The sequence below is a fragment of the Muscardinus avellanarius genome (assembly GCF_963383645.1).
Source record: "Muscardinus avellanarius genome assembly, chromosome: 14".
In the NCBI taxonomy this organism is placed as follows: Eukaryota; Metazoa; Chordata; class Mammalia; order Rodentia; family Gliridae; genus Muscardinus; species Muscardinus avellanarius.
Window position 1 is genome coordinate 80,388,257 of NC_137800.1, and position 27,925 is coordinate 80,416,181.

Genomic DNA, 27,925 nt, shown 5'->3' on the forward strand with positions numbered 1-27,925 from the left:
ACTGGTGTGAAGTTTCTTACATTGGCGAGCCCAGGCTTTATTCATATTCTATACATCACCTAAAGAAAACCTCAAAAAGTTTTGCCTATATGATCATACAGCAACGACTGCAAATCCAATGTTCTCAGACCGCAGCTCTGTGGTAGGTCTAAAACTGCTGTGTGCTTTCTACTATGGCTACCTAATTCCAACTAAATTAATCCCCCCCCAAAAAAAAAAAATCCTGGCAATTGATTTCTTGTTTTGAAATCATGTGCTCCCATTAATACCAATGCATTAAATACAGGTTATTACACCAAAGCATAACACAGAGAGCCCTGCTGCCGCACATCCCCGGGAAACACTCACAGGAGGTGCATCAGCCTGCATGCCTCACTCCTGCCAGGGAGTGCTCACACCCTCAACCCAAAATGAGCCTAGAAGTATTGAGTCTTTGTCACTTGTTTGTCTGGCACCACATAATGATAGAAAAAGTTTAGCCGGGCATGGTGGCATATACCTGTTATCCCAGTACTTGGGCGAGTGAGACAGGAGGATCGCAGGTTCGAGACCAGTCTCAGCAACCTAATGAGACCCTCAGCAATCTAGCAAGATCTTGTTTCTAAACAAAAAAATAAAAAGGGCTTGGGGGTGTAGTTCATAGGTAGAATCCTTCTGTATTTAATCCCCAGTACCACAAAAAGGAGGAGGAGGAGGAGGAGGAGGAGGAGGAGGAGGAGGAGGAGGAGGAGGAAGAAAATTTAAAACAAAGTACTTAGCCAGGCATGGTGGTGCATGCTTGTAATCCCAGCATTTCGGAGGCTGAGACAGAAGGATCGCAGTTCACAGACAGTCTCAGCTACTTAGTGAGGCCCTTTTCAAAATAAAGAATAAAAGAAAAGTAGGGCTGAGGGTGTAGCTTGGAGGTAGAATGTCCCTGGGTTCCATCCCTAGTGCCACACAAAATAAATAAATAAAATAAAATAAAATAAAATAAAATAAAATAAAATAATACTTGCCTATAGTAGATTTGTCTTCTAAGAAATGAAAGTCCATCAATTCAAACTTTCACTGATACTCACCTCCTTTTCCCATAATCCAAGAGTTGTACTAGCATGGACAACAGATACAATTTCTGGTCTCAAATAGGTCATGTTGGCAAGACATAAAATACTTTGTAATAGAGGCCAAAACAAAGGTATGTGTAAAAGGCTAAAGGTACTGCAAAAAAAAAAGAAGGACTCTGAGACTAGGCTGAATGAAGGTTTCACCTTGTTTCTAAACAAAAAACAAAAAGGGCTTGGGGTGGGGGTGTAGTTCAGAGGTAGAATCCTTCTGAGTTCAATCCCCAGTACCACAAAAAGAAGGAGGAGGAGAAACAGAAATCTGAGCAGATGCCAGAGGGGTCCACACAAGCTCGGCGGCAGGACCGTCCCCTGCATGAACGTAAAGAACGAAACCAGAGACAAGATACACATGCCAAGAAAAACAGACTCCACCTGTGAGCCAGAAGGACAGGATAACGTGTGTGTCTCCGATCAAGTCTGTGACAGTGTGGAGAGCAGATGAGAGGGAGCGAGAGGAAAGGCTGAGCACCCCAGGGGTACCACTCACGGGGGAGTGCAGCTTCGAGGGGGAAACTGGCTGCAGAGATCCCCTGGAAACTGACATCCCAGATCCCTAGGGAGCAGCCAGGAGGAAGCAGGAGCTGAAAGATGATTCAGGTAACAGGCACTTGAGTCAGCACAAAAGGAAGACAGCGCTGGAAAAAGCCACCATGGAGAACGCAGAATCCCTTACCTTTAACAATCCTATGACATCACATCACATATGCAACGGGGGAGCTGGACCGTCAGACAGGGAAGACGGGGTCCAGGGACATGCGGAGACTAGAGGTGCAGGAGAGGGAACCAGGTAGGAACTAGAAATAAGTCAAAGCACTGGAGGAGGACGAGGGACCTAACTAAACAGGCCAGCCCTCCAAGATGAATATCGAGGAGGAGGGAGATGGCGCGGTAACACAGGTGGGGTGCCTTGTTAGCTGATTGAAGTCTTGGGCACACACGGGTCCTATCTGCCAGGAGCTCCCGGCACCATGCAAACACCAAGCACGATCATCACAGGCAGCTCTTTCCATACCTGCAGGACCCTGGAACAGCAGCTGGGCCCGCTGGTTCTGTTGTCAGCACAGGCTGCAAAGGGCGCCTGCCTGCCCATTTCTCAGCCGCCCCTTTCCTGCCAAGTGTTCGCATCTGACAGCCCTGATTAACCCGCTGGACAGGAGGGACACGGCAGAGCTGTCTGAGGGGCTTACCTCTCAGAAATTCTGATTAACCTGACTACAGAGATAGGGAGGAAGAGGGGACACACCTGAAGTTTCTCTCTGATTTAAAATTGCTGAACGGTGGTGATTCTCCAGCCTGCTATAATCTTAAAAGAGCCTGCCACCCCCTCCATCTTCTCCGCCCAAGCACCCTTGTTGTAACTCATAGGGGGATTGTTGGCAATCGTCGCTAATCTCCTCTCATAGATTCTACTAAACACACACAACTGCAGATGACAGGCGCATTCTCCGTATTTTGAATAACTGAACCTAATGAACGGAAAGGAGTTTTGTGCTACGATAATTAAGGGGAAATCAGTTCTGGCTTCTTTGGGGGATCTGGGAGGCTCTTCCTACCACAGACAGGAGCCAAAGGTTACAGTAAATTTGAAGAAACGCCTACACCGTGCTCGGAGACGTTTACACATTGGCTTTTTAAGTGAAGGCAATTTTTGCAGCATTAATTGGGGATTTTAAGCAGCAGGCGGTATCATTTCACTTTATTTTGTAAGGAAAAGTCTAAGAGTCGTCAAATGGCCTGGGTAGAAGTGAATTATTTTGAGTTTTTTCTCGAGCTCTCTGGAATGAAGCTTTCACTGCCTGCCAGTTAATGGCCTTCTTTTGCTATGTAAATGTGGGATCAATCTCTTTTAAAACAGAAAGGCTTTTCTAATGCATTTTGGGTATTTTTCAAGCTGTGATCCAGCGGCTAGGAGTTCTTAGTCTAAGATGCGAATTACAGGAAATTCATATTTATAAGCTCCCGCAAGTAATTTTAGAGCACTGACTTTTAAACATCTGCTAATGAAGATCCCAAGAGCAGGACTATGCACTTCATGGACATCTCTCCCTTACCCAGGCCTGGTAGATTCCCACATCTCCAGGCATCCCTGCACAAGGGCTGATGTGATACCTGATCCAAGGAGAGATGGTGACACTGGAGGAGAGAGGCAGGGTCACAGCCTCTTGAGGGAAGTCCGATTCTCTAATAGTTCCATTCCGAGTGCCCTGGACTCTGGCAGAAGTCCAGGAGCGGAGAATTGCCAGCCAGCAGGGGAAGTGTGCTGGGCAGCACCACCCCTCCTCGCCACCTGACCTGCCTTGTTTCTGTCTCTCTTCCCTCACTGGTTGCCTGTCTCTCTCACAAGAACCTGCTGAGATCGTGCCTGACTCAACCACCCTCGCATCACAGATGGGACACATCCTGGGTACCACTCAATTCCAAATGTTCTTGCTGAGAGCAGGCTAGGAACTATGGACACGTGAGCAGAGTCGTGAAGAAAGACAAGACTTCCTGCCAGAAGTTGATGCTTTCTCTGGAGAAAGATACCGCAAATTTCCACATGGAAGGAGTTTGCCTTTAAAAGGCTGTCCACCTGAGCCAGGCAAGGGGGTGAGCACCTGTAAACCCAGTGCTTGGGAGGCTGAGATGGGAGGATTGCAGGTTTGAGGACCTCCTCAGCAACTTAGCCAGGTACTGTTTCACAGTAAAAATAAATAAAAGCCTTGCGGGTGTACCTCAGAGGCAGAATGCTTCTGGGTTCAATCCCCCATCCAAGAAAGGAAAGAAAGGAAGAAAGGAAGAAAGAAAGAAAGAAAAGGAGGAAGGAAGGAAAGAGGGAAGGAGGGACAAGCATCCACTTCTTTCCTGGCACCAGCCTTTCCACACATCTCAGACCTGGGTTTCCTAGGGACAGGCACAACCCAGCCTTACCCTGTCCCACCTCTCGTCCACACTGGAGGAAATCTGTGTCTGAGAAGAGTTCTAGAAAGTGGCTGAGGGAAGATAGGAGAGAAGTAATGGCAAGAGACATTAAAGAAACAGGCCTGTAATTATTTATGTGAAGAAAAGGTTGTTCTCAGGCTGCTGTGCAGAGACACGATGCAACGGAACTATTCCCATCACATTAATAATAATAATAAAAAGGCCTTCACCTCCCATGACAGGAAACTGCAAATCTAAATAATTTTATCTTCTCCTCTGAATATTTCCCAGGATACAACAGTAGCTCTCAGGCAGAGAGAAATTATTCACTGAGCACATTAAAATACTCCCTTTCAAAAAATGACTTCAAGATATTTGTTACATGCCTTTGGTAATTTCATATACACATATATAGATATATGTATAATTAAAATGCTCAATTTTGTTGATGGAGCAGTTTAAACTTTATACAGCAATTTAATCCACCGTAACAGATATAAAAAGATATATAGTTATGCCATGTCTGAAACACCAGTAATACCCACACACTCAAGTGGTGTGTTTGAAGATTTATTCTTATACAAAATGCCATAAAATCAAAGCACCACATCTCAATTAACTAGACACAGAATTATTCAGACTCTTCTCCCAGTGTATAATAAATATTAGTTCACTAAGCCTGCAAATAGCAAAAAAAAAAAAAAAAAAAAAAATGAAAGTTGAGATACCCCCAGCTCAGCAACGAACACTGCGGTGGTCGTGTTCTATGATTTTGTTTTCTGCTCAGGTTCCAAGAGTCAACTCAATCAGCATGCCCAGGCACTAAACAAACTCACAACTACTAGAGTGTAAGCCAGGAGGCCATCAAAATTAATTAGATCGTTATATTTTAGAGCCTCAAAGGACTAGAGAAAATAAATGATTGAACCCTATCATTTTGCAATTGAGAATGGAATTGTTGAATCCTTTGCCCCAGGCAAGACTAAACCCATATTTCTCACTTACACAGCGATGCTCTTTAATTTACAATCAACTATCTCTAGTTGATAGGCAAATATTATTTTGAGGGGGGAGGGGGAAGGAACAAGGAAAATCACATCTATAATGTTGCTTTAGCAACTGTCTGTCCTGACACAGTGCCCCCCAGAGAGTTCGTGTTCAGTGAATAAATGTGAATGAATGAGTGAATGAATGAATGAAGTTCTTGCAAAAGATATTTTCTTCAAGTTGTACTTCATTCTGACCATGGGAAAACCAAGTCAACTTTCCCTTTTGTGTCTGCCTAGGAGCAACCTGGAACAAACAGTTTTTTCCGTGTGTGATGGGGAGTGAGTGCTCAGGGCAGCCCTCGATGGTCTTTCCTCTGTGGGATTCTTGGCTGTATCTAATGTTTCCAAGGGGACGACACAATAAGCATAGGTGACATGTCCTGATACAGCGACTGTGTGACTCCATCAGAAAGTTGTATTACGTACTCCATCCCTATTCCAAGTGTTACATAATTTTTCAGCTTAGCTGTACTATTATGTTCAGTTCTGGAATAACCGTATTGGCTTCACAGATCGCTTCACATAAAATCAAGGGAAAAGTCTCTTGGCCCGATTCCCTTCATAAATAGCTTACCCATTTTACCTGGAGCCTCTACCCACTCATTATGTGGTGGGGTTGTTGGTTTTGCTTTTGTTTAAGTCATTACTGGTTTGCAAAAATGCTGGGAACTCATAACCTGTAACCAGTATCCTTCTTTGATATTCCAACCCTGGATTCTCCTGTTTCCTATTTTAGTCCTACACCTTCATCCCGCAGTAAGCTCATAAATAGCTAAGTATCAGGAATCACATCTTAAAACATCACGGTGAGTCGTCTATGAATCCATGTTGTCTTTACTTCAGTTTACTTGGTCAAAGCCATTGGAAAGAAAGAGTTATATAAATAGTGTTCTCCAATCAGGTTCGTGTGAAATGCATGAAAGAAAAAGTTTATGTTTCCATTCATCCAACTAAGAACATTTTTGAGAACCAACAATGTGGCAGACAAGGCAACAAAGCAAAATATGCATAAGAATTATGCGTGGCATTATTTGCAAAGTTAAAAGTCAGAATACTTTAAAAAATCAATGAAACCGAGCAATCGGAAAATCAGAGACCGCTAAGGTGGTTATTGGTCATACTGATGGGTACCAGCTGAAAATCAGCCCTCATTATGTGTCGGATTACTTATGTAATTCACCCCCAAAATTAATTATCATCCTTGAATCCTCAGTGGTTTTAAAGAGGAACATCAGAAAGTAGAAAAAGGTTAGAGGTAGTAATTGAACATTGAATTTATGCCAGTTTTTCTGATTACATGCATCATGCAATTTATCTCCTGATAATTAAACTGCAGAGATTTTTTCCACTGAGGTTTTGGGCTCAATTTGCAACTAGTGGACTTTTACAAAATTATTTGATCAACAAGCTCGACATAGGCCTATTCAGCCACATTGCTTTTCAAAGTTATTTCCACCAGTTAATTTACACTGTGGGCCTGGGAAAGGGAAAATCACTAATGTCATTATTTTGATTTCCAGGCATTTTGGAAGAAATGACTTACAGACTGGAGGACTGGTCCATTTCAAAAATCAAAGTGATACACGAAGGCTAATCAGGGCTCCATCATCCCAGGCTGGATTGACAGAACAGGGTTAATAGCATTGTGCTGTGGGCAGAGACAAGCAGTGCCACACAGAAGCAACAGATGAAGCTGGGTACGACAAAGAATCGATCCCTTCTGCAGCTCAGAGTTTAGTCTGTTCAAGCTGCTTCTACTGCCCGAGAACAGCGGGGGCGGCTACATTTCAATTAAGAGAATGGGAAGCAAATTGAATATTATAACAAGATAATGGGTTCCTGCTTGTGCACAACTTGTATTTGTGTAGGGGCAGAATATCTGCTTGCAAAGTGTGTGATACTGATACCAAGACTGCCAGGAACAGTGAAGGTAACTGTGCAGGAACTTCCTCAGGCGAAATCACTCTTTGCTGATTCGGGAGATTGGGAACTTGTCACTCGCTGTAAGAACATGTGCTCAAATTCTCCCAGTGGTTTATAAGACCTGGAGTTGGAAATGGTGCCATCTGATAATTCATTATACCTATGAATAGTGTAGTGTAGTGTAGTGTAGTGTGTGTGTGTGTGTGTGTGTGTGTGTGTGTGTGACTGACTCCAGATTAAACCCTGGGGCATTCTGCCTCTGAGCCATACCCCCAGCCCTATTTTATTATTTCATTTTGAAACAGGGTGTTACTAAGTTGTAGAGGGCCTCCTTAAATTGCTGAAGCGAACCTGCAATCCTCCTGTCTCATCCTCCCCAGTACTAGGATTATAAGTGTGCACCACCACGCCCGGCTTATAGTGTACTATTAACCAAGTTAAACATTTTATAAAAGGGGGGAAATGGACCTTGTGTTTTACTCTATAGTTCTCTATAGACCTCCCCAAGATTATGACCAAAAATGATGAAATAATTTTTCCTACTTTTAGAAAGTTATTTTAGCCAGGTGCTGTGGTACACACTTGTGAGCCCAGTACTTGGGAGGCTGAGACAAGAGAATCCGGGTCCACAGCCAGCTTCAGCTACTTAGCGAGGCCCTCTGCAACTTAGTGAGACCCTGTTTCAAAATAAAGAATAAAAAATCGGGTTGGGGATATAGCTCAGAGGTAGAATGCCCCTGGTTTCAATCCCCAGCACCACAAAAAAATTATTTTAATTGTACAAATGTATGGGATAGTATGATAATTCCATACATCTATGTGATATGCAATGTTCTAATTAGAGTAGTTAGCACTGACATCTCCATAAACAAATTTTTAAGATTTTTTGATTGACGTATAATAGTCTTAAACTTTTACAATACTACCATCTTATACAGGAAGCCCTCAGCAGCACAAAATATTTTATTTATTTATTTATTTATTTATTTATTTATTTATTTATTTATTGGTGGTACTGGGGTGGAACCCAGAGGCTTTCTACCTCCGGGCTATACTCCCAGACCTATTTTATACTTTATTTGGAAACAGGATCTCACTCAGTAGCTCAGGCTGGCTTCCAACCTGTGCGATCCTCCTGTCTCAGCCTCCCAAGCGCAGGGATTACAAGCGTGCGCCACCACGCCCGGCTCGCACAGAATATTTTATATAAATATATTTCATGTAATCTTGCACCACTAAAACTTGATGTATTTCAAGATATCATTTTCATGTCACAATAAATGGTCTGATCATCAGGTTTCTTGGTATTTTTGTGGGATGGTTTCAATGAAGAACTAAAAATTAAAGTATGTAAAGAAAAAATAAGCAGCGATCATATTTTTAAATTTTTATTTATTTTTCGTGCGTATTAATTATACAGAATAGTGAGCTCCACTGTGGCATATCCGTATATGCATACAGCATAATTTGATCAATTTTACTCTCCAGTATCTCCCCTTACCCTCTTGAATCACATTTTTTAAATATGTATCTCCTCTGGAATTTTAAAAATAATTTCTAATCCCCAAACTACAAAAACACTAGAGCAAAAAATAAATAAATAAAACCCTACTTTTCCATATTCATGAAAAGTTCACTGGGGAGAATATTTAAATGTCTTCAGCAGTGTTTTTAAAAAGACTCATGAAGCACTCAGAGGAATATCAAAAGAACTCATTTAAATATGCCACCTTCCCCAAAGTTCCTCAAAACTGTGTTTGTTTGCATTATATCTTTCTATATTTTAATTTTTCATTCCTAAAGGATAGTAAGATATACGAATGTGCTTCATATTTTACTGGCTTTCCACATAGAAAACACAATTTTCTCAAGGAAACAAAGATCACCCAAACAGCAACTTCATAGTTGGTTATTATTCAGTAGCACCCAAATCATGGGCGAAATCAAATCTAGACTCCCAGCCAGGTCCCCAGGGCCCACGGGGCTCTACGCTTGCCTCCCTTCCCAACTTCACATCACTGCCCCCCACTCAACCCCCCCAACTGGCTGTGCAGCACACCAGGAGAGCCCACCACACAGTTCCAGCTGCCCATGTCTACAGGGAAAGGTCACCTCAGCCTCAGCTGGAGTCAGCTTCTCTGGGAAGACTTCCTCTGGCCTCGCAGCCACCCGGCCCAGCAGCCACGCATCTAAGCCAGCATTTGCCATAGGACAGAAGCCACCCCCAACTCCTCAGGGAGGCTGTGGGAGGACCAGGGACATAGGCAGCCTGTCAGCAAATGAAGACGATGGATGGGTGGGTGGATGGATGGATGGATGGATGGATGGATGGATGGATGGATGGATGGACAAACGGACAAGCAAACCCTGCTACAAAGGCACTGGAGGCTTCCAATCAAGACAGTCTGGTGGTCTACCCTCCAAGACATTTCCTCTGTGCAAACTCAGAGGGAAAAGAGAAAAGCTAAGAAGCCACAGACACATGCAGAAAGGAGCCTGCTCAACTGGGGACAGCCAGATGGCTCACGGTTGGTTTAGGTTCTACCACCTGCTAACATGTGGTTCTGGGTGAGTGACCATCCCTATCTGTGCCTCAGTTTCCCCATCTATAAGACGAGGCTGGTAAGAGATCACCTCACTTCACGGGGTCATAGAGACTAAATGAGTTAATGTGTTCACAAGTGCTCAGATTGGCACCTGGCACTTTCCCTGTGTTGGCTATTATTGTCACCACTGTTAAGTTGTAGTGGTGTTATTACTCTTGTTGAAAGGGTGACAAATGGCCATTTCTATGGAGCTGAAGGGCTACTGTAGGAAAAAGGTCCAGGCACAGCCTGTGGCCACAAACTGAAGACAGATGCCACTGACCACATGACTAACTTCCAAGCACTGGAACTCTTAGGGGCAGGCACCAACACTTGCAAGGGAAGTCTGGTGGATGGATGCAGGGAGGGAGGGAGGGAGGGAGGGAGGGAGGGATGGATGGATGGATGGATGGATGGATGGATGGATGGATACAGGAACAGGCAAGTGGAGAGAAACAACCACAAAACCACAGGAACAGGGGTGGAAGAGGGTAGGCAGGGCAGAGAGTTCCAGAGAGATATAGATGAGAGAGAGATGGAAGGCATGAGAGGCTAAAGATAAAACCCAGCACATCCCCACCACCACTTCCTGGTTTCGATTAATTACTTCCTTCCAATCTCAATGCCTGATCTTCATATCAGAACCTACCACTTTGGTGCCTTTTAATAATCAAAAGTATCACCCAAAAGAACTCTAAGCAGTCAACCAGTGACTGGGTTCGAAGCAACTCATTACCATACATAGAACTGTTTCACTCTAGAAGATAAACTCCAGAAGACTTCTACATGAACAGACCCTGCCATGGCTGACCATTGAAAATCTACTTCTGCTCCTATTATGATGAAACAGAAAATCCAGAAATGGTGGCCTTCTAAGTTTGCTTCTAACAGTCCAAATGAAAACAAGAGTAAGTCTAAAGTGATCCGAGACCGAGAAGCCTAATCAAAAGATTTTCCTCTGAAGAAAGCACATGAGATTGGCTTTTATTTAAATAAAAATGAAAAAGGCATCAGTGCTGGGGAGAGAAGAACAGAAACCTCATGCACTGTAAAATTACATGAGCTGGGTAGGATTCATCCTGACCTTTCGACCATGCGGAAAACGCAGAGCTGCCTCTGAGGCCTCAGCCTTGACCTGGCTGGCAAATGTCACTGTGTTCAATCAGAAAAACAGACTGTGTCTAGAGAAAGAGGGCTGGATCACTGCGAGGCCAGAGTGAGAAGCAGGGTCCCCACCTCCCAGCAGCCCTTTCTATGCCCGCTCTTACTTTGCTCACGCTGCCCTGAAGAACAACGCCTTCATCCCCTCTTGACAGTGCTCTGTGTCCTACCAACTCCAACAAAGCCCTTCAGTGCAAGTCTTATGTGGGGGAAATTTTAAGTGTTGGACTGCAGTGACACAGACCTCTCCTCCTACGAGTACTTAGAAACACACGCAGAACTTCACACACACTAACACAGGCTGAACCCCTGTAATCCTCCCTTAACAGCTGGGTGTGGTGGCGCACGCTTTTAATCCCTGCGTTTGGGAGGCTGAGACAGGAGGATCACGCAGGTTCAAAGCCAGCCTCAGCTACTTAGTGAGGCTCTCAGCAACTTAGTGAGACCCTGTTTCCAAATAAAGTATAAAAATAGGTCTGGAAGTATAGCCCGGAGGTAGAAAGACTCTGGGTTCCACTCCCAGCACCACAAAACGAGCCTCCCTTATCTGTAAAACTGAGATAGCAGCTGCCACATGGCACCGTTATAAAAATTAAATTATTCAGCATGTGTAAAGAATGTAACACACTGCTTGCTGGATGGGAAGCCCTTAATCATGGGTGGATATTATAATTTTTAGGCACAATTTTCTACAACCAGTTTCACCAGTGTGATTAAGCAAAGGTCACTGTATGACCTTTGGAATATGGACACACTAAGCAGCACGTTTTCATTTGTAATTCCCTCCAGGGCGAAAAGGCCTGTTTACCACATGGCAGGTACTCCATATGTTACCTGACGACTTACCCACATGAAAAATATGGGCTGACACACCTCATATAAAAGGTGTCACAAATAAAAATGGCCATAAACATTTTAAAATATGAACTTCTGCATATGTGTTAAATTAAAATGGGGGCTCAATAGGGAATCGCTAATAAGATGTTTGAAAATATAAAAGCATCTCTCTTCACATTGTGCCAATTAACCTAATGCCCTTACCCCTTTAAAACCATAACTACCAATTACAAGGTGCCATCCAGTGAGCAGCTTTTGTTACTTTCCTGCATTTGATCGCTTTCGGTTATTTGTTTTAGAAATACAATAGAGAGAAAAATGAGGTGACCGTAATTTCCAAGGTCTCTTCCACTTTGCTGTCTGTTGTTCTGACTCCATACATTTAAACTCAATTCTACAGTAAGCCATTCATCCTTAAGTGACTCAGTGAATCCAGGGTGACTCCCTAAACAAAGGAATTAGTGGTGAAAGACTGCCTCCCATTTCCACCTAAGAGATATTAATGTAAGATGATTGTTTTTCATGTTGTCGTAATTCAAAACAGACTACAATGACAGCTGTGGACCTGGGGTTTCACTGGCTGAACCCCATTTAACTAAGTTGCTAAATTTCTATTTGGGGATCCAATGGTTTGATTTCCAGGTAGAAAAACAATTCTCTATTACCTAAGACACTTCTCTCTCAATTCTACTGAGAAATTCAAAACAGCTTCTCCTCTGAACTTTTTAAACTGTGAAGCCTCAGCTAAAGGAGTAACTTCAGATATTGCCAGATGAAGCAGGAATGTATTTAGCTACAAAGTTCTTGTATTTGAGGTTCCTGGTTCCTTATGCCCATGAGAGTATTTTACCCAAACCTACATACACACACCTTACGATTTAAGATGGGGAGTGGGGACAGCTGCTCAGCAGTGACTGGCCGTCATTTGGAGAACCACACCCCAGACTGCATTCCTCAGGAATATGGGGGCCAGCTCAGTGCTCAGAGGATCTACAGAGACTCGTGGAGCCTGTGATCGGGGCTTCTCCCTCACCACATTTCTCCATCTAATGACTGTGTTTCAGCTACAGCACTCTGGACTGTTAAGGGTGAAAGCTCTTCTTTGCTGTGGCCTGGTTAATTAGCCACTAAGATGCACTTCAGGCACAACGGTGATTCAGAAGCTTCATTAGTACGCAAACGTCCTGTGGGGTTTGCCAGGTCTTTCCCCCAGTTCCCAGCAGCCTCCCTCCTCCATCCTCTTGACCTGTCCCATCCTCTCTCACTAGACTAAGTGAGAGGTGGGGTGTGGGGCAGGGGCCTAGGGGCAAAGGCCTCCCGATGAATTGATGCCAGCAAGCCAGGAGCGTGCCAAAGAGAAAACCTACGAACAAGAGGCCAGCGTCAAGTCATGGAGTCCAGGTTGCGGGACCAAAGAAGAAGAGAATGGGCCATGGATAAGCAGAAGGTGCCCTGGGCCTGCGGTCTGCCACAGGCTCTTATCTATAACAGTAATAAAGGCTGGCTAAGCCAGGTGTGGTGGCACACATCTGTAATCCCAAAACTTGGGAAGCTGAAACAGGAAGATCACAGATTCAAGGCCACCCTCAACAACTTAGCAAGGCCCTCAGCAACTTAGACCCTGATGTGAAATAAAAAACAAAATAGGGCAGGGGTTATAGCTCTGAGGTAAAATGCCCCTGGGTTCGATCCCAGTACCACAAAAACAAAAGCAAATTAGATCTGGCTAAAATATAGCACCAAGGTGGCCCCACTACGCTTAAAGGGAGGACCTGGATAGAGATAACAATTTTGCAATCATTATACCGTTCTTCCTCAGGGCAATGAAAAATACATTCTGAACATGCATTTATTGTATGCATTCAATTTCTAAAAGTATATTGTGCCTTCTAGTGCCATTAAAAATACTAATATACATGATTCAGATACATATATATAAAATATGCAAACAATTCTAAAAGATGGGCTGCTTTAGAAAGATGGAAATGATATAAATGATTCTGCAAAATGCCATTTCCCAACTTCTATCCCAATCCTTACACCTATCTTATTAATTCAGGACAAAAAAAAAACACAGAAAATATAAATCATACCCCTAAAGCACTACTACACCAGGCACCAAAATTACACAGCATGATGATGCATAATTACAGCACTTTCAAACAGCATTTGAGAGCATGTCACAAGCAATGAGAAATGTAATTTATTTCTACTGACAGATATTAATTGCTCTGTGTTAGAAAATTTTTGAACCATTACTGATAAGCAAAAATGGTAACATAAATGCCTAGGAAACAACTGCAGGGAAAGAGGTCTGGTCTAATCATAAAAACTCCCATAGCACAGGGAATGGCGATTTCTCAAAGAGGACATCTATTATTAAAATTTGTAAATTGTTGCCATGACACAGTAGGAAGAAGCTGGGATGTGAAGTCGCTTCCAGCCGGTCTAAAGTGTTATATTAATCTCTGATAGCACGGGCTAATTGGAATTTAAAATTCTGTCCTGTTTCCTTAGCAAATCACCTTTGTTGAGGCAGAACTGGCTGGTTGCATGCAGAACCGATTATTATTCCTTCAAAACCGAATCCTGAGCGGTCACAAATGAATTTTGCTTGTACTTTGGGAGGGGATGAGTCCTCCTTTATTACCGTTTGTGTTATAACTGCACATCAACTCTGCTTTGATCTCCTGGGACTTGGCTATCTTCAGGAAAACTCCAGGTGAGCCCTTTAGCCACCTTCGACATCCTGGGCCCCAACACCAGCACCATTACCCACGAGCTTCTCAGCCATTTCAGAGCAGACGCTAGACCTCCCTGACACAGCACGGCTCCCCAGCTCTCCGGTCTCGGGTACACGCTGTCAACTCATGTCTAAATTTTACTCAGCATCTTTATGCCCCCATTTCCATTAATACCTCTGCTGGTCTCTTCAAAACCTGGGCTAGATTTCTTAAGAGTTATAATTGAATCTCTCTTCTCCCTTCTCCAGAGACTCCTTATAAATTTGTTACCACCTATTTATGCACATTATCATCTCAAATCACATAGTTTTCCCAATGTCTTTCTGGACTCCTTCCAGTTCCATTCTGTACCCAGGTGTCAGATCATCTGCAGTGTCTTGCCTCTGTGACCACAGGAAAATGTCTAAATGCATTTGCCTGGCACTGATGGCTTGGCTGGACCCAGCCTACCTGTATGGACCAGGTCACTTGTACTATGGTACGCAGTGTTATCTGCCCCTTTTATAGCTGTCAGTAAAAAAGAATTTTTTTTCTTTTTTTTTCTTTCTTCTTTTTTGCTGAAGAATGAACCCAGAGGTTCTTCTTTTGAGCCCTTTTTATTTTACTTTTTATTTTGAAACAGAGTTTTGCTAAGTTGTTCAGGATCTTGCTAAGTTGCTGAGATTGGTCGTGACCTGTGATCCTCCTGTCTCAGCCTCCCAAGGCCTGGGATTACAGGTGTGGGCCACTATACCCAGCCAGAAAGTTTAGCTCTTAAAAGCATTCTTAGCCAGGCGTGGTGGCGCACACTTGTAATCCCCGCGCTTGGGAGGCATAGACAGGAGGACCACGCAGGTTCAAAGCCAGCCGTGCTGGCTTAAGAGACCCTATTTCCAAATAAAAAATATATATAATAGGTCTGGGAGTGTAGCCCAAAGATAGAAGGGTTTCCAGGAACCCCAGTACCACCAAAAAAAAAAAAAAGCACGCCTATGTTGGTTGAAGGTGTGTTTGTGTGTGTGACAATGTAGATGGTTGGATGCTTAGATCAAGAAAAGAAATCTCCAACTAGCTGTGTATCTCTGCTAAATCGGTGTTGAGATAAATAGAGAGCAAGATAGAATCAAAGAGATGGGAGCCAGTGGCCAGAGTCTGTGTGTGAACAGGGAGGGATTCACTGCAAGGGTGCCCCTCTGACTTGTCTAACATTTTGATTGGGAGGCCACTACTTAAAGTTGTGTCCCATCATTTAATGTGAGAAATTAGAAATGTATATCATCATCAGTCCAAAGTGGCGTCTAAATCCTCTAATAATGGAAAAGCCGATAGCATGTAGACAGTATTCCACAAAGAATAACTTTACATCATAAATTGAGGAAAATTTACCAACTCAGTTTGGTTTTAATAGCTTCCACGTTTACTAATATCTTCCTAGGGCCGTTATCTTGGCAGTGCAGTGCACCAATTCAGGGGCCATTTAGCCACATTGACTTTTTTATAAAATTATAACAAGATTAATTTTTTTTGGCTTTCCCTACACACAGGGCCGTGTACTGCACCTACGCTCTCATATTGATTTCTGAGTCAAATCAGCCATCTTTCCACTAACCTATTGCTTTCCCTTGAATTTGAATAAAATGCCTCTACATACACTGATATGGGTCTACTTCACCTCAACACTGCAGCAGAGACCCTGTTAATCAGGAAGCTACTGCGAGATGTGTGATGGGGAAGTCTGGTTTAATGGAGCGAGGCTTGACTATGAAATATCACCATTAATGGTTGTAATGCCTGACTTCGAATGAAAACACGGCAGTAATTATACAACATCCTGAAAAATAGTCATTCTCTCATTAGACTTTCAGAGAGCTAACTGGGTGTTAGAAACCAAGGCAAGTGGAGGGTTCACAAAAGTGATTAAGGATCACAAGGAGGAGCCCCAGCTCTGAGAGAGAGAGAGTGCTCTTGGACCGGTAGAGAAGGATGTGGCAACAGGTAGCGTGATCCTCAGTGAAGTTGAGGTCAAATACTGCCTCAGAGGCAGAGAAGAGGAAATGCTCAACTCAAAGGGAGTATTTTGAGACAGCTCAAGCTACGCAGATGTGTTTGGTGGCACACACCTGGAATCCCAGCAACTCAGAAGGCTGGGGCAGGAGGATCCCAGGATTAAGGTCAGCATAGGCAACTTAGGAAGCCCCTGTCTCAAAATAAAATAATAGAAAGTCCTGGAGATGTAGCTCATTGTAGAGCACCCCCGTGTTTGATCCCTAGAATGGGGTGGAGTGGGGGAAAAAAGAGAGAAAGAGAGAGAATCATCAATGGTCTGCAAGAAAATAATGCTCTGGGAACTGGGAGGGTTCCTACACACACTGAAATAGAGCAACTCTAAAACATCTGTATGGTGATCATGCTTGGAGACAGCTGGTGGGACACGACTTGGAAAGAAAGCCCTGAAAGTGGAAAGTCTGGAGAACAAACCATCAGAAGAGCTTTGGGTCTTCAGAGCATTGTGGTGGCAGAATGAAGAAAGAGGGATAGAAGGAAAATGCTGGGATAAGGAAAGCTATAAGTAGTCTTCATGAAGAAGGAGCTTAGGTCAGCCAAGGCCAGAAGGGCCGGGTCCAAGAGAAGGTGAAGTCAACGGTAACCAGCTCTGGCTGGGTGCAGAGAACGAGGGCAATGGCAAAATGTGGGCTGATCTAACATGAGCAGGACCAGCCTGGTGACGGGGTGACCAGAAGGGGATTAGAAAGGAATGGAGCAGGGACTGCTAATCGCAAGATGGAAATGGAACACCTCACCTTTGCACACTCAGATTTATCTTGAATCAGGGTATATGTGAGGAAAACTGAGTAGAAAGGGGGAGTCCAGGGCTTGGACACCATTGTTTTTAACATACAAATATGGGTTGCATGTGAGAAACCAAAGCAAGAAAAAATGTCTTTAATCTGAGAAAAGGAATGAGCCTGGAACCAAGTTTCCAAGATCCAAAATGAGGTTGTTGAGAATGTGTCAAGGCCCTTTCAGGGAGGGATAGAGAAGAGTGAGAGAGTGAGAAATACAAGTGTTTCGGCCATTTCAAGAACTCAACACATTCTGGTTGTTCTTATGAGTAAACAGTGATGTTCACTGGCATTAGTATGATTTTTTTTTTACAAAGAGCACACAGTAACTTTTGAGCTAATGTGAGGACGGATGTGAAAATAAAAATATAAAGTTGAACAATTAAAGAGAAAACCCACCACCCTCCCAAAAAGAAAAAAAATAGTAGAATTCTAAACAATCCTTCCCCTTTCCATGTTCATTATTAAATTACTACTCTAAATTAGAGGGTTAGTTAACATTTAACTACTCTTAGTTTAAAATGCCCTAGAGCTTTGAATGTTTAAATCAGTCCCTGTTTTTTTTTTTTTTCTTAAATCCTATGCCCATAACTTCCTTTCTGGAACAAATATTAATTCCCAATTTTAGCAATGAGACGGCTTTCTCCCATGCATTCAAAGCCTTCCATGGACACTTTATTCTGCTACGTGCTATGTCCCACCTAGACTTGGAAGTACTTTTGAGTCACCAACTCAACTCTGGTTTATGAGAAAAGTGTGAGGGGCTTTCTCCACTGTTATACCTCTCCTCTGAGGAGAGTATTCACCAGGCAGACAGAAAAACACGATGGTGCTCAGGAGTGAGAAGATCAACTAAAACATCTGACACAAGGCACATAAATACAATGGCTGTTTTAAGGTTTTTAAATTTTCAGTAGAACAAGCCGGGCGTGGTGGCGCATGCTTGTAATCCCAGCATTTGGGAGGCTGAGACCGGAGGATCGTGGTTCGCGGCCAGCCTCAGCTACTTGGTGAGGCCCTCTGCAACTCAGTGAGGCCCGGTTTCAAAAATAAAGAATTAAAAGTAGGGCAGGGGGTGTAGTTCAGAGGTTGAATGCCCCTGGGTTCCATCCCCAAGCCCACAATAAATAAATAAATAAATAAATAAATAAATAAATAAATAAATTTTCAGTAGAACAAAAAATGATTCTGTCTGCCCAGCTGAGCTCTCTTTTCTCTCTTTCCTTCTACTCCTTTCTAATCCTACTGGCCTTCTTCAACTTCATCATTACTTCTTCAGCCTTTGGCTACAGGTTAGCAGGGGGACAACATCTTGAAAGGAAGCAGGAGAGAAGCTGTAAACGGCAGCCACCTCAAGAAAGAAATTAATAATTAATCATGGGGAGTCGCTGACACTCACCACCAGGATCTCCTGTATCAGGTACTACAGTTCCAAGTTTCTGACTTGGAGACTGGTCCACACCAACCCATGTCTTCCTACATAGATGCTGCTTATTCACCAGGCCTCTTTAGGCACTTTCTACTTTGCAAAAGTGTTTTCTCATTTATTTTTATTAATGTGCCATTATTCTAAAAATGCTAAGCAACCATTGGTGCTTCTAAATTATAAAACCAGGGTGAACCTGGGAATAAAGTCTAAAGAGAATTTGATTCTTCTCCCAAGTAAATTTCTAAGAATTAAACAGGCTCTTTGCCTTAGAATTGAACTTCGATCCATCAAAGAAACTTTCTTCCTGTGTTGTTTCTCTCTGAGGCTTGTTCAGAAAATAAAAATTCCTAAGAGATGAACTCACCCATCTGAAAGTTATAGAGTGTTGTACTAAGGGGGCCCAGGACTCTGTTTTAGTTAGCAAACCCCACCAGTTGAAAATATAATAAATGTCTAAGCATGCTGGGATGAAACGGGCCACAGAAAACCACGGAGGACATTTGTCAGTAAGGGTTCCTATTGGTTCCTTTCGAGTTTCTGTCCTGAAAGGCTACCCTTTGTGTCTCCCAGAACAATGACACCATGTACCACTTATTCCAAAACTGGACTGAATTGTTGAGAACCCTTGGTACCAATGAAGGGTAAGTGATAGATGCTTTCATAAAAGAAAAATCTCCACCATTCCCTTTTGCTCTTAATGCAGTCTATATCTCATCTGACCTGAGAACTGTCTATTCTCATAATTGGATCTTTGGGGGAGTGTAACATTTATAGACAGTCATTCATTCTGGTACTGCAAAAATTTTACCTCGTACAAAAGGAAAGAACACTTTCTGAATTCTCAGCTGTCCTCTTTTCCATGTCCCTCTTTAGCACATTTTAGATCCATTTCCTTGTTGTTCTTTTGTGTTCAGTGACTCCAGCTGTTGTTGAGGAGAGATGCCAATGCTTCCTGGTCACCACGAGTGAGCGGCTTTGCTCCACCACACACTCCTGCCATGGTGCTGCCTCACCACAGGCCCAAAAGCAATGGAGCCAGCTGACCACAGAAAGAAACCTTTGAAACCATGAGCCAAAATACACCTTTCTTCCTCTTATGCTTAGTTTCTCAGGTATTTTGTTACAGTACCAGAAAGCTGACTAACACACCAGCTCAGCAAAGATCTGAGGAACTGTCCTCAAGGATTTGGGTAGAGACCTCTTGTTTCTTGCTATGGCACAAGCCCGCTCCATAAAATGGCTCCCCTTTGAGTCATCTCCCTTACTGTTAAGTAAACAAGGCCTGGGTAAAAGCCAGTTTCAGCCAACCCTCAGGTGACATACAGAGTCTTATGCTGCAAGGAAGAAGGGCCTCCATTTCAGAGTAAAAAGTGGATTATATCATGTCATTTTAAAGGAAATGGAACTTGCCCAGCTTCACAGAAACTATGTGGTATTATTATCCAATTGTACAAAATAAGAATAAATGGATAGCCTTAAGGTTTTGATCTGGGAAGCTCAGAAGTACTTTATAGATATTTTATCTTTATCCCCATTGTGATAGCATGGGCTATGGTGACCTGTAATAAAGATGGTATTGTATGCTGAAAATAGCAAGGGCAACAGAGAAGAATAAAAATAGAGTCATATATAAAATAGGCCACGGTCTGCAGAGGAGTACCAGCAGATTACATGAGTGGGAAAATATTCCTTCCCTGCCCCGTAGTACTAACTAGTATTTAGTAATTGTCCCAGGCCCCATACATCGAAGCAGAAATGGCCTGGATTTTGAGTAGTGTGCTGCTACTTTTTAGATGGACAAAATTGATAGAGAAGCCTAAGAAATGACTTAATTCCCAAAAGGAAAAAATTCAATACCTGCAAGGTAAGACGTATCTTGGTGTTTATGGATAGTGGCAGAAGCAGGAGGAAATTGGGGAGGGACAGAGAGTCATACATCTTATAGCTTCTTCCCCTGCCCCCATTCTGCCAGAGATGCCAACCACTCACACGTCTCCCCTCAGCGCGCTAAACAGAACCAGTGCCCTGCGTTGTCAAGCCATCTCGGTGCCCTCATGCACATCTTCCAGTGCACAGTGCCCCTTTCAAAGGTGGGCTTACGGGTTTGTCTCAGAGTCTCTCATGACTGAGAATCATGCAAGTGCCTCAGCTGGTTCCTGGCTGAACACAAGAAGCACCAGTTTCAGTACCTTGTGATTCTGCGACAGACGATGCTCTGAGACCCCAAGGATGGATTGCACCCATGCTCCATGCTTGGATTGATGCAGATCAATCATGCACAGCTACGTCGTAGCTATTAGGAAACTCAAGAACCTGACTGCTCAGTGCAGCCACCCAACAGGGTCATAACGTCCAGATATGAGGAATCTAAACACCACAAGCTCCCTAATAACTACCACTGAACGATTACACCAGGAATAAGTCAGGAACTGCATCAAGCAGAACATGGGTCCTCATGTGTGCACACCTGCTGATGCACACACCCATGTACGCAAGCTGGAAGAGAACCACACATCCTTCAAAAGAAAGCAAGCTGTGTTTGTATTACATTTTAGAACTTTACCTTTCAAAAGTACTTATAATTATCAATGCAACCTTAAGTTGTAGCAATCCAGACCAGGCTGTTTTCTTTGCAGTCTTTCCAATATTTCTAAAGCATATCACTATATTTTCTGTGTTCCACGGGCTCTGGGAGCACCCCACTTTTTATGTACCACATGTTAGAGATACCAGTGAACTTAACCAGTTATCCAAAAATACTGTTTCAAAATCATCGCTGTTCCTGTTTTGCACACAGTGGAATGTTGCTAGTTAAAGGCTCCAGAACACATCTGGAGGCCCGAGGCACCACGCTCCGGTGGAATGTGCGAGGAAAACGTGTACTGACCACTTAAAGCAGCATTTAAATGCAGCACTAAAAATGCATTTCACACCCAACTTCATCAATCACCAGCCAATCTTACTTTGCATCCCGGGTACCAAAAGAAAATAGGATTTGTTTCCCTGAAGAAATATGTCACTGTGCTCTGCTTGAATTATTAAGCTTTACTATTACAGAGAGAAACAGAATCAAGAAAGAAAAAGAAAAGAAGGAAAATTAGATCCAGGTTGCCATCTAGAGCCTGATATCAGCAGTGCTCATTCATGTTGCATTTGATATCTGAACATCAGTAAATATTAGCAGTAAAAAGAGGAGAAGCAAGGTGTGTGACCACAATCTTAATAATGAAATATAAACAGTATTTAGGTAGAGAACACTGGATCGAGTATTTACATAAGGTAACATATGCTTGAAAATAATCACAGAGAGCCATTCACCCATATTTTGAAATAAAGTTGGATAGCTTATTTCATATAAAATTTTAAATATGTTTTTCTAGAAAAAGGTTTATGCATTTCACCCTAAAGCCAATTCTTGCACTTTTACTCACTGTCTTTACCACACCCACCTTTTATTTTGCTTCAAATCCTTATTACTTTTACCTTTCCAAAGAATGAGAGCCCTCCTGAGACATGAGCATCAAAAACCACACACTTAGCCAGGCGTGGTGGTGCACACTTGTAATCCCAGCATTTGGGAGGCTGCCACAGGAGGATCACAGTTTGCAGTCAGCCTCAGCTACATAGTGAGGCCCTTCACAACTCAGTGAGACCCTGTTTCAAAATAAAGTATAAAAAATAGGGCTGAGGGTGTAGCTCAGAGGTAGAATGCCCCTTGGGTTCCATCCCTGATGCCACAGAAAAAGAAAACACACATACACACTTGGTTCTAATTACTAAAAGAGATGGCATTCAGGTAAAAAGCAAGTTCAGTAATGAATAGGCTGAATTAGGGGGAAAGAGAGAAACTTTTGGTATCATAATCTAGAAAATTTCTATAACCAAAGACATTTGGATGGAGACCATTAGAGAAATAGTTCGATTTTTTCAAGAGTGTGGATTTAAACTAATAGGTTTATACTTACTGAGTAACTGCTTACTCTAGAGATCGGCACAAATCTTTTGTTCATTTTTCCTAGAATAAAAATTGGTTTGAAAGCCAATATGCATTTTCCAGAATGTATGCTCTTTCTATCGTGTTAAAAAGACACACAATGCTTCTTCTAGACTCTTTTTTTTTATCATTTTCTTGGAGCACTGTAATTATACAACATAGTGGGATTCAAAGTGATACGTTTATATACGCACATATGACTCGGTGTGTTTCCCCAGGATCCTACCTCACTCCCCTCTCCTCCCTGCTGGTACATGTTAGTGAAATTGGGGGTGATATGTGATACTTTCATACGTGAACTTAATATCACTTGATCTGCTTCTTTCCTCCAGCCTCCTGTGGCGCCCTTCCTTCTCTCCCCACACCTCTCTCACTATTTTAGTGGTCTCTCCTCTTTTATATTTAGTCCCCTCACCTTTTTTTCCTATTTTCTCTCTAGCTTCCACATATAAGAGAAAACATATAACCCTTGACTTTCTGAGACTGGCTATCTCACTTAGCATAATGTTCTCAAGTTCCATCCATTTTCCTACAAATGACAGAATTTTGTTCTTCTTTATGACTGAGAAAATTAGATTGTGCGTATAATATTTGAACCCTTCTAGATCAGCAGTTAAAAGCCCCTTAGTGTAAAAAAAAATTCATTCCCCACAATCTTCATTTGAAAATTAGATCCAGCAGTTTAAAAATGTACAATCTCTACATTACAAGGGTGTGTTGGAAAATACACATTTGAGATGGGAAATTATCTAAAACAACCTCAGGATTCTCTCAAACCCAGGAAAGAACCACTACGGGCATCTACCATTCCCTAGCACTTAAAAAAAAGTCAATTGCTTCAATATTAACATGATTTGGGGATCTTCATGTTCAGAGATGTAAATGTTACTGAAAACTATTTGTGAATTTCTACACAAGCAAAACTACTGGTGGTTCAACTTTTTAATAAAGGTTGCTTTCCTGTGAAGGGCAGTGTTAATACAACCTTTTGTGTTCCAAGACTCAACAAATAATACAGGTTTCTTTCCAGGGACAGCTACTAAAACTAAAGACTTCCAAAATCTATCCTAAAAGAATGAACTGGGATTTTCATAAGCTAATAAAAGCCTTGCAGACAAGAAGCAAATAATATCTTCTATGAACCTTTGAGTTGATAATTCATAAAAGGTTTGAAACGAGTCCTGTTTCTTAGTGGGCCTTAAAGTATTACAGAGTCATATATTTTTTAAATTCAATTATTCCTTCACCCAGCATTAGTAAGTGCCTCATAGATATTAAACCTGTGCCATTTGGTGGGGGATGAAAAAAAGAAGAAACCTAAAAAGACTTAGCCCATCGCCTGGAGGTTTCACAATCTCCTACATATATTGATTAAAATGAAACCTCTGCTACTTTCAGTCCTCAAGGTATGGCACACTCTTCTAAGCTAAATTTGCCCTTTTGGTTTCTGCCATATAATACAACTCAACAAACTCTTGACAACTGTACTTTCCCTTGGCCACCTCTTCTGAAAAAGATGGCACAAGTTTAAAGATAAGAGAAAAAATTTAATAAGAAAAAATGTGGGTTTTTTTTTTTTTTTTTTTTTGTGTGTGTGTGTGTGTGGTACTGGGGGTGAAACCCAGAGGCTTTCTACCTCCAGGCTATAGTCCCAGACCTTTTTTTTATATATTTTATTTGGAAACAGGGTCTCACTAAGTTGCTGAGAGCCTCACTAAGTAGCTGAGGCTGGCTTCGAACCTGTGCCATCCTCCTGTCTCAGCCTCCCAAGCGCGGGGATTACAAGCGTGCGCCACCATGCCCGGCAGAAAAAAAAATGTTTTTAATAAATAACAGTATAGCCCACATTCTGGAGATAATGGAACCCAAGGTCAATAGCAGAATTGGGACAAAAATCTAAAACTCTGACTTCCAGACAATCTCCATAATTTAAATACTTGAAGATGTCCACCCCCTTGTTCTCTCTTTCCGATGGAAACAGCTCATTCACTCAGTCTGCTATTGGGAATTGAACCCAGGGCCATCTACCTCTGAGATACATCCCCGCCCTATTTTAATTTTTTATTTTATTTTAGGCTGACAACCTACCCTCACTAAGTTGCTGAGGCTGGTCTCGAACCTGTGATCCTCCTTTCTCAGCCTCCCAGATACTAGGATTACAGGCCCGTGCCACCACGCTCTTTTCACCAAGTCTCCCAGGCCTTTCTCCTGACTCTTCTCTAAGTTCTGGCAGGAGTTTGTGCTGGCTCTTCCCTTGTGAAGCCCACACTAGCTGCTAGTAATTCCAATGTGACTCTTCCTATCAAATTAGAAATATACTGGAGCTCCCAGGTGGAAAATAAACACCATCTTCACAGCAAACTTTCTTAGCTCATAACACATTTATCTATGGTAATGAAATCTCAAACGAAATCAAACATGTTAAAATTTATTTCATGCCGGGCATGGTGGAACACACTTGTAATCCCAAGCACTTGGGAGGCTGAGACAGGAGGATCACACTGGTTCGAAGCCAGCCTCAGCTACTTAGTGAGGCTCTCAGCAACTTAGTGAGACCCTGTTTCCAAATAAAGTATAAAAAATAGATCTGGGAGTATAGTCCAGAGGTAGAAAAGCCCCTGGGTTCTATCCCCAGTACCACAAAAAAAAAAAAATCAAAATTTATTTCATACCATCTCTCACCTGGTAGTGCAAGATAAAACTACACAATTCACGTTAGTACTTACTGGTAAAGTTTCTGAGTGCTTGGTACCCCCTTGAGTATCAGCAGAATTAACAAAACACCTTTTCAGGAAAGACGTTAGAAGGGTTACAGACTCACAAATAAGAGAGACCAACATCAAATTGGTAAAAATGTTAATCAGGCACTATGGACACAAGTGAAAGATGGCAAAAGTCTACCTTTTGATATAAGTGCACCTCCAGAAATATTTCTCTCATAACAAGTATCCCCGAAGCACGTCTTCTTACACATAGAACTTGAGCATGAGAAACGGCAACTTCACTCATACACAAAAAGTCTCCTCCGAAAACTCTCACATATGACGATAAGGAATCTCTTCTGTGAGTCCAGAGAAGTGACTGCATTGATTTAACTACTAAAATTACATCACAGCCTTAAAATAATAATCGGTAGCAGCCTACGGTAACAACCAACTCACCGCTGTTGGGCACTGCTTGGCGTGAGCTCTTCTGCTTGACGTTTTGCTTCACTTTGGTTGATTTTTCTGAGTGCCCATCTTCCTTCTTCCCTTTCCTCTTCAGAGGCTGAGGAGAGGAGTTGTCGCTGGACCCGATCGTCGATTTAGACTGGCGGTCATTCCCCTAAATAGCAAAAGGTTAGACCTTTGTTATTGGCTATTTAACTCTCAAAGAGAGTTGCAGTAGGTACCTGTCATTAACTGGTGGAAACCGGGGCAAGAGATTGGGGGAGGGTGTACGGTACTGATGTTAGATCTTAAATCTTTGGAGCAATGGGTATACTGGGGATTGAACCCAGTGACATTCTACCTCCAAGCTATACCTCCAGCCCCTTTTTTTGTTTTGTTTTGAAACAGGGTCTCACTATGTTGCTGAGAGGCTCACCACATTGCCGAGGCTATCCTCAAAATATTCGATTCTCAGCCGGGCATAGTGGCACACGCTTGTAATCCCTGTGCTTGGGAGGCTGAGACAGGAGGATCGACAGGTTCGAAGCCAGCCTCAGCTACTTAGTGAGGCTCTCAGCAACTTAGTTAGACCCTGTTTCCAAATAAAATATAAAATGAGTCTGGGAGTATAGCCTGGAGGTAGAAAGCCTCTGGGTTCCACCCCTAGTACCACAAAAATATATATATATATATTTGGTCCTCCCTCCTCAGCTTCCCAAGTACTAGGATTACATGTGTGTACCATCTTGCTCAGCCTATGACCTCCATCTTAATACCACATTAAAAGCCAGGAACAGTGCCACACACTTGTAATCTCAGCATTCGGGAGGCTGAGAAGGAGGATCACAGTTCACAGACAGCCTCAGCTACTTAGCAAGGCCCTTTGCAACGTAGTGAGACCCTGTTCCAAAAATAAAAATGACTAAAAAATAGGGCTAGGGATGTAGTTTGGAGGTACAATGCCCCTGGGTTCCATCTCCAGTACTGCAAAAAGAGAAAAAAATAGAGGTAGGGGTATAGCTCGGAGGTACAATGCCTCCTGGGTTCCATCCCCAGTACCACAAAAACAAAACAAAACAACAACAACAAAAAAAAAAAACATTAACTCTAAATGTGTCTTTCTAGAAGCAGAACAATCCAGCAGAGGAAGAGAAATAGAGTAATGGTTCACAGTCTTCAAGCACTTAACATGTACCAAGTACCCCATGACCCCTTAAAACCATTTCCCTCAACTCTCATGCTAACCCTGTGGACAGGCCCTGCTGCCACTACTGTATGGATCAGGAAGCGGGCCTTGGAGATCCAGCCTTGCCTGAGATCTCCTCCTCTGCAGGAGCAGAGCCATCCTCCTCCAGAGCCCTCAGCAGCAGGCTTCCTCCCCAGTCCTCTAACCTAATCCTCTAACCTGAAGAATGGGCAGGTATCTATTGGATGAGGAAGGGTGGCAACCCTAGGTGTGATCCATTAATCTAGAACACCTTTTCAACTAGCTGTCCCTACAAATGTATTGCTATCGTACAAGCAGACACCCCATGGTTACAGAAATCCTCCCAGCAGTAATTCATTTGTCGATGACCACCAGGGTCTCTAAGAATCAGCAATCCACAGGGATGTGCAGACGCAGCAGCTCAAGGCTGCTTGTTCCCGTGGCTCCCAGAGTGCCGCACAGCTGGTTGTGCCTTTCACAATCGCCTCTGGCCCCACTGTGCCTCTTGCAATGAAGACATTGTGCCTGACAAAATGGGCTCCTCGTACAAGAGCGAAGTCACGTTTCCCTGGCTGTGGTCACTCCCCTACAGTAATGGCCACTGCTCCAACAAGATAAGACAGCCTTGGCTCTAGGATGCTCAGAGTTAAGCTCAGCTGAGTGTATAAAATGTGGGCTGCAGGTGGTGAAAGGGTACTGATTTTAGAGACCGGAAATCCCTGGCTTCCACAGCATGCCTGCTCCACCACTACCAGCCATTGGGACCACAGACTAGCTTCTAATTTTTTTGAGCCTCTATTTTCTCATCAGTTAGACAGGGTTAATGCAACTGACTTTAGGTCCATGGTGAGGATGAAGGAGGCAAGTTTATACCCACTGGTACAGAAGCCGGGCCATGAGAACCAGAGAGCTTTCTCCAAGATAACAGAGATAATAATGTCTTTTTCTTAAAAATCCTATCAGACGCACACCATATTGGGTGCAATCTTTATGCAACATCTGTACTGTGCTAGTATCT

At 42.9% G+C, this 27,925-nt stretch overlaps 1 protein-coding gene across 2 annotated transcripts in view; it reads right to left on the reverse strand.

Annotated features, from left to right (window-relative positions):
- DCDC2 (doublecortin domain containing 2) overlaps positions 1-27,925 on the reverse strand; it is a gene marked incomplete at its 5' end in the record, with an annotated part of 125,250 nt that overhangs the window by 34,491 nt on the left and 62,834 nt on the right. For both annotated transcript variants that reach the window (XM_080709835.1, XM_080709836.1), the window contains one exon: positions 25,713-25,875. In XM_080709835.1, coding sequence (XP_080565961.1) covers positions 25,713-25,875 — 163 coding nt within the window. The remainder of the gene's footprint in view (positions 1-25,712; positions 25,876-27,925) is intronic.